This window comes from Panicum hallii, chromosome 2, assembly GCF_002211085.1.
Source record: "Panicum hallii strain FIL2 chromosome 2, PHallii_v3.1, whole genome shotgun sequence".
In the NCBI taxonomy this organism is placed as follows: Eukaryota; Viridiplantae; Streptophyta; class Magnoliopsida; order Poales; family Poaceae; genus Panicum; species Panicum hallii.
The window spans coordinates 41,589,803-41,602,229 of record NC_038043.1 but is presented as its reverse complement, the minus strand read 5'-3'; the positions used below and the strand labels follow the sequence as shown (position 1 = coordinate 41,602,229).

Below are 12,427 nucleotides of genomic sequence, written 5' to 3'. Positions count from 1 at the left end.
CCTTAAAAAATAAGATGTTGCTACGAATATTTTTGTTGCTGCCCATTCAAAAGAGCTATGTGGCATCTAATTAACCCACTACGATTAAGTTGAGGAACTTAAGGATCATATATGGGCGATGGCGTCAGCAGCGGATTGGTCCTAAAGCAGCTTTAGGAGAGGAGCGCTAAGGTTGCGAGGATGGAACGTGGTTAGATGTGGTAAAAGATTTTAGATAATTTAAGGATCGGATTATAGAAAGATCGAGATTTATTGCCACCTCTCTCTCTCTCTCTCAACATGGCTGCGCTGGGACACGTCGCGGGAGGATCTGGCCACGGCCATGGCGCTTGGCCGGCCGGTCGTTGTTATGAACCCAACTTTATCGTCAGCATGTCCATCGATATAAATCTCTCATATGGGCTTAAATTAAGTTAACGCTGATAGAGGGTGTGGCCCACTTAACGCGGCCCGCCATTCCAGGCGATGGGTGGGTTGGTACTTTGGTACGCAGGCTGAGTTCCAAAAGCCCAAACGCATGTGCTCCGTCAAACAAATGACGCACAGTCGTGGCGTGGAGTTTCGCCAAGTAGCTTCAGATGATCTTTGTTGTAAACCAATTTATTGGTAATCAACACCAGAAGGGTCTCGCACCCTTTTACCATGACCCTTCATCGTTCATGTATATATACACAAACAATCAATAGAATACACAGAGATTTTACTCTTTATCATTTATGTCTCTCATTTACATTTACATTACAGTACTACTACTCTAAACATGTTATCATCACTTTCGCTCTCCACCGTGCGTGAAGACGATGGCAAGAACAGATGCAATTTTTCTGCCTCATCCAACGTGCGCACAAGGCGACGATCCTGGTTCTCTTTTGTTGCCGGCATTTTGCAGCAAAAAGATGTGAAAGTCTTCATCACATTCGAGAGCAGAGGCATCATCTTCGTCTTCAACCATGAACTGCATCGATAGAATTTAACCAGAAGTCCAGAACTGTAAGTCTCGATGTGCTCATTTTCCAATACGAGATGTTCCAAATGTTCTGGTAGTAGACATCAGAGTTCTGCACATCTCGATTTCTCCAATCGTGGGAAGCACGGCTGCCAAGTGTTTGAATTGGTGAAGAAGCAAGCAATCTTTTGCTTTTCACCAAGAGAAGAACAAACTGAGAAGAATCAGTGGAGAAGAATAACAAACATTCTCCACCGACGGGAGTACGGCATCAACTCCAATTGAGGTACATGCCGCATAATCGCTTACCATGATTGTGGGAGCCCGTCCTTTGTTTTTTCTCGGTCACCAGCACATCCGTCGACTCCGCAAACTCCTTCGCCGGCAAGTTCAAGCGTCAGTGCGCATCCCCATGCTGCTGAACTCGCGGCCAGACAGACACCGGCACTCTGGGCCGTCGAGCAGCGTCCCTGACGCCTCCCGGCTTCGTGCGCTGGGGAAATATCGACACCCGCCGTGAAGTCCTCCGGCTGGTACTCGGCACCGTCTGGCCCCTTCAATCCGGCCCTTGCTCCTCTATTTTTCACCACCCGCACCGGTTTTGGGACGTCGCAAGCAGCGGCGGTGGAGTGGTTCTGGAAGTGGGGGCAAGGGGGATTGGGTCTGGTCGGGAGGGGAGGAGCTCCGGCCACCGGAACATTGGATCCGGCCGGGCAGAGCGGCGGATTTGCTCGGGGAGGGCTCCGGCCGCCAGAACAGTAGATCCGGCCGGTGCGCCGATGGACTTGAAGGGCGACGGCATGGAGCGGCGGCGGCGGGCTGAGCGGCTCTGCCCCTTCCCCTCGCGGGCCGACAGGGACACGGCCCAGACCAGCGCGGCGAGCGGCCGAGCGCAGCAGGCCAGCGCGTCTGCAGGCCAGCGCGCCTACGGGCCGACGACTGGCTGGCGCGTCTGCGAGCCGGCGTGCACTGGCGGGCCGGCGGCTGGTAGGCCAGGCGACTAGCGAGCTTGGCGCGCTAGCGGGCCGGCGGTGCGCCTAGGGCCCAATGCGGCCTGGCGCTGTTGGCTCCTCCGTGGGCTGGTTGGACGAACGGTGGCGTGCCGGAATCGGAGAATTTCCGGCCTGCCGCCCAATTATCTTTATCTTATCAATTAATTTCAATTTCTGCAGTACTATTTTACATGTTAGCCCCTGTGCTTTATGTTATTTCCTACTGCAAATTCGTCGGTGGGTATAAGTCCATGTATTTCCCTGATGTTGTTTGTTATTGTACATATGCATTTTGTACTCAAGTTTTGGTCATTTCCATGTCACTTAAGTTACTATTACCTTGCAATTTTTTAGTTCAAGCCCATTGTAGATGCTTCATTCAATGCAATTCATTTATTCTCTATTTTGGAATGATTTGTTCTATTTTCTTGGACGTTGGTCATACACGAGGAGTATGTTACATACTTCTGCGGAATCTATACTATGTTTTCACATAGTGATTATTCATAAGTGAGATTCCAACTCAAAATTTGGATAACCATTTCTGGTGATTATCGAGAGTTCAATTCTTCACATTGGTCATACACAACGTGATATTACTATATCACTGTGGGATTTTATCCTCAATATGCGTATCCAATTTGAATTTTGAATTTGTTTGGGCCTACATCATGTTAGAGATATTCATTTTTCAAATTAGTCATACACAAGGTAGTATTCTTATATTACTGTGGGATCTACACTACTCAACGTGCATATCCAATCTTGAATTTTGAATTATAAGGTCTACTCTACATTGGTGATTGCCTTCATAATTGTTCCAATTTAGTTGAAAATTTATTGCTAAAATTCAAGTTTATTGAATTCACATTGAGAATATTGCTGGAATTCAATTTTATTGAATTCGTATTGAGAATTATTGTTGGAATTCAAGTTTATTGAATTCACATTGAGAACTATTGCTGGAATTCAAGTTTATTAATTTTCGCATTGAGAACTATTGTTGAAATTCAAGTTTATTAAATTCGCATTAATTTTTTTTGCTGGAATTCAAGTGTATTGAATTCGCATACAAGAAGCATTGTCATTTGCCAAATTTGTGGGGAAAATAGCTCTCAAAAGAGTCTATCGATCCGTGGACTTTTCTCAGTTTTTGGCAGCACCCGTTGCGGGAGCTCCACCTATTCTGGATAAAGTTTGGGGCCCTATATATGTTAAAGAACCATATCTACTCAGATTTGAAGTCTGAGTGTATGTTGGAGGAAGATCCACAAAAGTTGTGGGGCTCTCTGGGGCAACGTTATGAATAGCAAAAGACAACTGCCTTTTCTGAGGCTTTCTATGAGTGGAACAAATTGCACCTTCAGTATTTCAAATTCATGGATACGTGCAATCATGTTGTTCATAAAATCAGCTAGAAACTCAGATTTTGTGAGAAAGAGCACTCTGATTTGAATAAAATTGAGAAGACATTTTTTACAATGCTTCCATCAGAGAGACTCATCACTCAACAGTACCATAAGAAGGGTTTCATAGTCTATGATACACTGGGTACTGCTCCTCTGCATGAAGTGCATGTCATTCAAAAGACTAGGAGGGATGGTTCCAGCAACCACCCTAAAAACTCATCTGGTTGTATGTGGAAGAAAAACCGCAAGCCTCGGAGAGACTTCAACAAGGAAAAGACATTTCTAGGCCCAAATACGACAACCACGAGACTTTTTCTAAAGTGTGATTATTGCAATCAAGTGGCTAAGAAATATAAGATCCCTAAATATTTGGTGGAACTATATATGATGTCTATGGGATATCGATAGAACGCTGAAGGAAGGAAGTATGGAGTATTCTTCATCTCCAAAGTGCATGAGGCTGGTACATCGAACTATGTTCCTGACAGAGTGAGTCCAAGTGACACCAAGACTCTGCAATAGGGGGAGAATCCTTCGGGCAATGACGATATGGTCGTGGATTGCGAGTCCAACGGCATATTTGGATACTTCAACTAGGCTCCTTATATTTTCATTTGCAAGGATATAATATAAGACATGATTTTACTAAGTTTGTACTAAAATACTATGCTTACAATAATAATACCAATGGTACATGCTCTATGTATTTGCATGAGTTTATTGTTAAACTCTGCAATATCATAGATTACTAAAGGATCCGATCGAGGAAGAGAAGTGCCTACTGAACATTGTACTTAGGAAAATAAAATATTTCTAGGTTCTTCAAAGAGAGAAGGAAATATTTTGAAATCGCTGGACGCGATGTTATGATAGTTGGTTCTGGATGAGCCACTATTATTTTTCCTATAGGAATGTAATAACCATCGAGGAAACATTATTGTATTCTGATGAGACTCGTATCCTCCTAAGTTACAAAGTTATCCGTTGAAATGGCATTCATGTTGATACACATGAGTTAAATAGGAAATGATTTCACATTTTAACAAAGGCAACGGATTGCAATGAAACACTTGAAGAGTGTCTTCTCTCCCATCTGGATTGTTCTACACATATAGTCAACCCTTAATGCATGTTATGTATAGAATAATTCTCTCTTGATGGAATCAAGATTTGGCATGATGGTCTGGTCATTCTACCCAGTATGATGAGAATTATTAACAATTCTGTTGGTCACATCATAAATTCCTCAAATCATCAGATTTGATGTGCATCTTGTGCACAATAAGGGAATTAATTTAAGGGGCCTCTTACCTTAATCTTTGGATACGAGCATAACAATTTATTGATCACATTGAAGAGTGTTCATGTGGCTCTATTCGACCGTCATGTGGACCAACTAGGTATTTGAAAGAGCATGCTAATGCATAATATAGTTCCATTTGTGTCCCTTGGGGTGATACGGTTTTTGGCAAACTCGTTGCTCAAATTATTCATTTGGAGTAAACGTTCCTGGACGCGGGATCACATCCATGCATATGGAATTATTTGGCCTTTTTGGGAACTATATTGTTAAGTACCTTACATTCATGATGGTTTATGATGATTTAGTTGAATCTCTGATCAAGAGAATGCAGCTATTTTATGTGATCAAGGTAGAATTGAGAATTGCCAACATCTGTTGGTGCATGTGGAATGTGGATGTACACACCACATTCATTTGAAATTCATTAAACTGCAATCATACGGCTCCCTTCGTTTGCAGTGGATATATGGATATTTGATGATCAAATATTTTCTATTTACAAGTCAAATATGTCTTGCACGTACTGATATCACCACCTCAAGATACAATTATAGGCACGGTAATCCTGGAGGTATAAGTATCCGTCTTTCATGACATATCTCGGATTATCCATAGGGGATCTTAATCATGGCATGTATGCTGATTATTTATGAGGATTCCAGGCATTAGGGGGAGATTTATACCACATAGAATGCTTGAAATCAGGAGTCAACGTCACATCTTAATATTCTCCCCTCATTTACATCCATGTACTTATATATATTTGCAATATTTTGCAAATAATCTGTCATATGCATTTACTCATGGTGTTATTTGTCTATCATTTTTCATTGTGCCAGAAAGAGTGGAGGTACCATTTGAAAACCACTCAACTCCTAATAAGAGGGGGAGAAGTATGGACACAAGAGAGATAACTTTTACAAGCTTTCGTGAAAAAATGGAGTGAATGCTAAACAATATCAAGTTGATCGACACCTTTTGGATATTTACTATCCAATGCCTATGGATGTTTACCATCCAAAAGACCAGCATATGTATGCACATATTCAGGCGTTGGATCATTGGAACGCCCTAACTTTGCTGTTGTGGGAAGTGACATAGAGTTCAACGGTTAATATTTTCACAAGGAATATTGGTTATGTTGAACCAATCATATAAAGTCTACAATGTCGATATTTCTCCATCTTAGATTGCCTTACGCCTACTGGATCCAGACCAAAAGTCCTAGGCAAGGAGTGTTTGACACTCATTTTGGGTCAAATCAAAGGTGGAAATTGAGAAGACTCGCTCTCGCTAAATGATGCTTAAGCAATATGTCACTCTCATAATGCTTTCTTTGTAGAAGCATGGTGGTGAGATAGCAAGAGCTTGTAGCATATGATCTCACAAAGAGACCTAGCTGGCATACCCTTGGTATGTGTGAAAATTATATTCCTACATTCGATCTCCGGCAGATATTTGGAATTTAATGGATTCGGATACACAAGTCAATGTGCTTCGTGTTAGGAATCAAAATTGCAACATATATTGTGTACAACTCAAGTCAATGCATGACTTGAAAAGGTTGGTGTTTGTGGTACACTGATTGGGTGAGTTCTTTCCTCGGAAAGTTTACTCCCAAGAATGATGGTTGCATAGGTGTGTTCGTATTGAAGTCCTAAATGGATTTCGTATCATTCTTGATGACACAGTTAACAAATGCAATCATCTTATGTCGGATTATGAGATGAAGATTTAGGTAAAATCAAATCATGCTTTAAGTCTACAACTTAAGCATATTCATCAGTCTGCCAATATCTGATGATATTGGATGATCATATCCATCAACTCATCAACTCTTATGGTTGTTTAGTCCCTAAACATGGATTGTTATCATTTTGACCCTGGGATTAAACCTAGTGCCAACAAAGCGCTCATGTATCATGCAAGTCATAACAGGTCTGATATCGCATTTGCAGATACTTGCTAGCTCAAATAGTGATACTGCATAAGGCCTTTTTGGCAAGAGTCAAGGGGGGATATCAATAGATATCTATTTGGTACTAAAAGCTCTCGACTTATCATTGGATAGGTTGAACATGACCATAGAGGGATGTGAAGATAATGCTTTGCTAATCCCCGTTAATGCATATCATAGACTGATACATTTGTGGTGGAATTCTCATTAGAGTGGTAATAACTCTAATAATTATTCCCGCATATCATTCTGAAATCTAACGTATGCATGTCAAGTTTCATTGAGTGATCATTGTAATTTTCTCAAATCACTGACCTTATATATCAAGATAAGGTTACTTGTATTGCTTGGATGCAAACATGTTATGTGAAAGCAATATTGCACTATTGCTGACAAAATAGTTTATCCTCAGGTATCACAATACATTCGGGGAACAAATACCTTGCAAATTAAATATGCGGTTGTTTCGCAAATTTATTCACAAAGTCTCTACCATATTTTACACTTATAAAGTGTTCGTTGAATTGGTACGTGATAACTTTGACGTTTGCAAGGTTCAGGGGGAGTCTCCTAACCTGTTATGTATCATACTATATTCTTTTCTTTTTATGAGTTTTTTCCTTAGAGTTTCTCGTATAAAAGTTTTTAATGAGGCAATATCAATACAAGGATATATGTCATATCTTCTATTTTTTTCCACGCGGATTTTTAAGGAAGATATCCAAGATATATTAAAGATGTGCATTGCTCTCTAAATTCTTAAGGAATTTTGTTTGAGCGAAGGTCTTATATGCCATATCATTTTCTCCTTGTTTTTCCTATTGGATTTTGATGGAGTTTTAGTGGCATATCCAATATATTTCTCATATTTTTCCCATAGGATTTTTGGAGGAATTAATCGATCCATTGATCTTAAGACTGGAATTGATCAAGGGGGAGTGTTGTAAACCAATTTATTGGTGATCAACACTTGTAACCGCCTTCGGCGGTTGCCTACCCAAAGGGTCTCGCACTTTTTCACCATGACCCCTCATCATGTATATATATGTACAAATAGATCAATGAAATACACAGAGATTTCACTCTTATCATTTGTGTCTTTCATTTACATTGGAGTACTACTACTCTAAACAATCTTTTTCCCCTTCTATCTATTTTTCAAAATAGCTGCCACATAAGTACCTTCAAACTTTCTTATTCTTCTTCGGTGAGTAACCGAGTACTCCTACCAACGACAAGCGCCAACAGATTCCAGGTGTCGGTCTATACGTTGTGTTTCCTCTCAAAAAGTCTATACGTTGTGTATGTTACAGTATTTTGAGTGCTACTCTACTACCAACATTGTGTACCGTCAGAATTCAGAAAATACGATGATACTGGCAGCACTGTCAGTGAAGTCGGACCCCAAAGAGACCTCTCTCTTCTCTCCACTTGTAGGACGAGTCTTCCTGCATCCTCCCTGCATCCTCCCAAGTCAGGGGACGGACGAGGAACTGTTTCCCCACTTGTGTCTGTTGTCAAATGGATAGCTAGCTAGCAGCTTCGGATCATGCAGCAGATTTTGTCGGGGGACAAGGGAAAAAAATCGTAAGATCTGGCAGTCCAATTCTTTAACGCGAGAAGCCACCGTCCAAGCAATTCCTTAAGCAGCTAACCATGGGTCTCGCCCGTGACCCGATCACGAGGCGAGATCTCACGCAGCGGCTTCAGGCATCAGGTCAGGCGTTGCAATCAACGGCGCTCGCCCCGATTAGTTACTAATTAATTATTTAATTAACCGAACAAGTGGTGCGCCTCACGTGACAGGCGCTGTGGGTGCACTGCACGGGAGTGGTGGGGCCGTGGCGGGCACGGGGTCACGATTGACTGGATTGCTTTTATTTTATTTTATTGTTTTACAATTGTATCGGTGGATCTAGCAACAGAGGGTTGAGGAGGAGTAATTAATGAAATGGAGGAGCCAGACTCCGTGATCGTGGGTGGTGTGTGTAAGCGTCGGATTCGCTGCCGACTGCGTCGTAGCACGCACACGCACGCACGCCCACCCCGACACGTCAACGCTGCTGAGGGCAGCAGCGGCGCCAGATATGACTATTAGGCTGAGGAATCGCCGGCTGGGTGATGTTTACTGGGGCTCGACTCCACTGCAGCCTGCAGTGCGCAATGCTGACCTGCCAGTAGCGATAGCGTCGGAGACAAATGATGCATAGCAGTTGCAGTACTACCTGAAGGAACAAAGGGGGGGGGGGGACAGTTAAAAAATCATGGAGCAAAAGTAAACACGCGAACGCCCACCGTGGGGCTCGAACCCACGACCACAAGGTTAAGAGCCTTCCGCTCTACCGACTGAGCTAGACGGGCTTCCTGCCCGCTGTAAAAAAATACACATGTGGTAAAATATCCTGCCAGGCAGACGTTCGAGCTGAAAGCGCACGAACATAAGCTGTTCAAATCACGCCCACCGCTACGATGCAAGCTTATCATTAAATGTCGCCGCCACTGCGAAATGTACTACTCTGAGCTTCAGTTACCTCCTCCGGCCTCCTTTTCAACCTCCCTGGAGAGTTCTCTTGTCATTGAGGCACTCCCTGTCCTGTTACCCCCTAGATCTTTTTAGCATCAGTGGCCGCTTCGCCTCAGAGCTACCGCTTCATCCATAGAATCCGACAATCCGTCATGGTTTCAAATAGCCACAGTAAATATATACTTTTACTGGAATCTCCAACTTTCCATGGATGAAGCTGGCTTCATCCATAGAATCCGTCATGGTTCCAACTTTCTCCAACTTCATCCACAAAATCAAACTTTTTCACTCATATGTACAAGTAGTCAAGTATAACAACTTTCCAAACTGTAACCCATACTGTCACACTTTCTACTACGGCTATCGATCTAATCAAGCTCACCAAAGAGACTTCTCTATACTTTCGTGTCTGTGTGTCTGTGTCTACAACAATCGAAGTGTAACAAAACATCAAAAAAGGAAGCAGCAAAATTCGTTCCCAGCTCTTCTAAAACACGAGCTGAGAATTCACAAAAATGTCCTCACAACGATCACTCGATGGTAAGATCTACACTACATCCTGTACTTACGGCACGTCTCGTCTCGGTCCTGCGGCTATAGCACGCGAACGACGCGCTCGCCGGCCTCCGACGCCGGCGCCGCCGCCGCCGGCGCGTCGCCCATCTCGTAATGCCGGTGGATCATGTTCAGCAGCGCCCTCGCCCGCTTGCACGTCTGCGGGCTGCCGTCGGCCACCAGCGTGTACAGCGACGCCATCAGCCCCGGCATCCGCCCCAGCAGGGCCACCACCTTCTCCCCGCCGTGCCGGCACAGCGAGACCAGTAGCGCCACGCAGTGGTCCTTCCCGGACCGGGACGCCGACGTCGCGAGGGCCTCCACGACGCGGGCGACGAGGCCCGGGCGCGCCAGCACGGCCTGCGCGCCCACCGGGTGCTCCGCGAGCCTCGCCAGCAGGGCCACGGCGTCGCCGGCAAGGTCGTCAAGGTCCACGGCCAGCACCGCCGCGAGCGCGGCCACGGCGCCGGCCGCGACGGCCTTGCCGTGGTTGCTCGCGCACTGGAGCAGGCCGTAGAGGCTCACCATGGCGTTCTTGCGCCCGCGGTGCGCGCCGTCGCGGATAAGCTGCACAAGAGTCGGGATGGACTCCGGGATGCGCCCGATCTCCTCGGCCTGCTCGGGGCCCGACGAGAGGTAGAACAGGACGGCCGCCGCGTTCTGCCGCGCCTCGGCCCTGGCGCCGACGTTGATCACGTCCACCACGAGGCCCACGCCGCCGGCCTCGAAGAGCGCCGTCCGGCCCCCCGGGTGCTTCGAGAGGTTCAGGAGGGAAGCCACGGCATTCTCCTGCACGGAGGCGTCCGTCGAGGACAGGAGGCACAGCAGCCACGGCACGGCGTTCGCCTCCACGAGGCACGCGCGGTAGAACACGCTGTGCTTGCACAACTTGCGGGCCTCGCTCGTCGCCTTCCGCCGCTCCTCCGTCGAACCCGTCGAGAGCTGGGCGACGATGTAGGTGACGGCGAGCCGGGCGGCGCCGGCGGCGGCCCGTCCGAACGGCGCCGGTGTGTTGCCGAGCGCGCCGTGACGGTGCCCTGAGCTGCTTGCGTCGGGAAGCGAGACGCCGTTGCTGAGCAGCATCCGCTCGATGATCCCGCGGAGCGCGGCGTTCGGGACCACGTCGGCGGTGTGGAGCCGCTCACCGGTGACCGGGCACGTCCGGCACCCAGCTTTGATCCATCGAGTAATGGACGCGCGGTCGTACGTCTGGCCGGTGGACACGGTCACCGGGTCGGTCATGAGGTCCAGCGTGATTGGGCACTGCAGCGCGTCCGGTCTGATCCAATCCGGGCACCTGGCCGGCCGCGCCGCCGCGTCCGCTTTTGGATTCACGTCGATCTGATCGAACAGCACGACGCGGCAGTACACCAGGAACGCTATTAAGCTGTTGATGAGTACCGCGTCGCTGCAGCTGTCATCGCCGGCGCCGTCCATCCGCGTGCGCAGCTCATCCTCCAAGAAAGCAATCTCCTCGGAGCATTCCGACCAGGTCCTAACCCCGATGTGCTTGAGCACCCGCCGGGCGTCCTCGGCGTCCGGCGAGACGCCGCTCTTGAACTGCTCCAGTATCGACCGCACGGTCCTCGCCGCACGCTCGTCCCCGGCGTCCGGGCGCACCGGCACGCGCCACGCCTGCTCCGACACCAGCCGCGCGAGCTCCCCGGCCTCCACTGACGCATCCACGACGCCCTTCGGCAGCGCGTCCAAGGATGCCGCGACGGACCCGAGCACCGCCCGGAGCTCGGACGCGGCCAGCCCGGCGTTGACGAGCACCCACAGGCGCGCGCCCCGCCGCGCGCAGTCCGTAAGGAGGAACCGCAGCTTCTGCATGGCCACGTGCAGCTCCGTGAGCCCCAGCACCGCCGGCGCCGGCAGCGCCAGCGCCACCGTCGCGTCCTGGATCTCCTCGAGGAACGCGAGGAGGAGGCCCGCGATCCTCACCGCCTGCCGCACGCCGCGGCGGAGCACGGGGAAGGCGCCAGCGTCTCCGGCCCCGCGGCTCGCTAAATCGGCGGCGAGGGAGAGGAGGGAGGCGAGTAGAGGCGCCGGCGCGATGCCCTCGCACGGGCACACGGCCGGGAGCGCCAGCAGGCGGCGACGCTTCGGTTCGCCCGTTGGTGGCGTTGGCGGCGGCATTGCTGATGAAGCTGGTAACCGTCGAAGAAGGGGAGTGGGCACATGAAATTTTCGTGGTGGCCGTAAATTCGCAGCGTGAGCGGATATTTATAGAGGAGGTCGACCACGTGTTGCCAGGCAAGAGGCAGAGGGTTGGGATGATGCCACGTGGATACGGAGACACGTGTACAGCGATGGACGGCTGGTTTCTCGGCTGGCGGCGGAAGCTCTTGACATACAGGATAAGAACGGAACAGCGGACTGGACCAACACGGTTTTCTTACTGCAATTTTCTTACTTGTATAACCAGTTTCAGCTAAGCTTCATATGCACATGTAAAGGTTTTCGTCTCCTTTTAACAAATTTGAAATATGCACGGTTGGTTTCCGACGCAAACTTAAATTGTATAGCTATACATACTACAAAATAAACGCGTAAAAATAGGTTACAAGTGAAACGATAACTTCTAACCATAAGATCACGATAAGACGGTTCGTCATTCTTTATTATTGGAACGAATCCATTATTGTGCCATTCGAATCTATTCATGCAGCAACGTATGGAAGCTCTCCAATTCCAGGCACAATACATAGGAATTGTCTAAACCTCAAGCACGTACTGCA

At 47.6% G+C, this 12,427-nt stretch overlaps 2 protein-coding genes and 1 non-coding gene across 3 annotated transcripts; all 3 read right to left on the bottom strand.

Moving 5' to 3' along the window:
• Window positions 1-708: 708 nt before the first annotated feature.
• LOC112881065 lies at window positions 709-9,374 on the bottom strand. The gene is made up of 3 exons (XM_025945772.1): window positions 9,315-9,374; window positions 1,256-1,983; window positions 709-1,137 (listed from the first exon to the last, which is right to left on the bottom strand). The coding sequence occupies exons 1-3, from the start codon at window positions 9,372-9,374 to the stop codon at window positions 945-947; spliced, it is 981 nt and encodes a 326-aa protein (XP_025801557.1). The 3' UTR covers window positions 709-944.
• On the bottom strand, window positions 8,896-8,968 carry TRNAK-CUU. The gene has a single exon. It is a non-coding gene; the product is annotated as a tRNA-Lys (tRNA).
• Window positions 9,375-9,397: 23 nt separating the features above from the next.
• On the bottom strand, window positions 9,398-11,896 carry LOC112883552 (U-box domain-containing protein 19-like). Its single transcript, XM_025948863.1, has one exon. It carries the CDS (start codon window positions 11,823-11,825, stop codon window positions 9,726-9,728), a length of 2,100 nt encoding a protein of 699 aa, XP_025804648.1. The 5' UTR covers window positions 11,826-11,896; the 3' UTR covers window positions 9,398-9,725.
• Window positions 11,897-12,427: the final 531 nt, after the last annotated feature.

Bases quoted from the DNA above. Each gene is read 5' to 3' on its own strand.
- LOC112881065 (XM_025945772.1), bottom strand. From the start codon at position 9,374: ATGACGGATTCTATGGATGAAGCCAGCTTCATCCATGGAAAGTTGGAG. The intron at 1,984-9,314 runs GTATATATTTAC...ATTGGGCCCTAG, and splicing joins AGTTGGAGATTCCAGTAAAA to GCGCACCGCCGGCCCGCTAG. The intron at 1,138-1,255 runs GTAAGCGATTAT...CTTGGTGAAAAG, and splicing joins GACGGGCTCCCACAATCATG to CAAAAGATTGCTTGCTTCTT.
- LOC112883552 (XM_025948863.1), bottom strand. From the start codon at position 11,825: ATGCCGCCGCCAACGCCACCAACGGGCGAACCGAAGCGTCGCCGCCTG.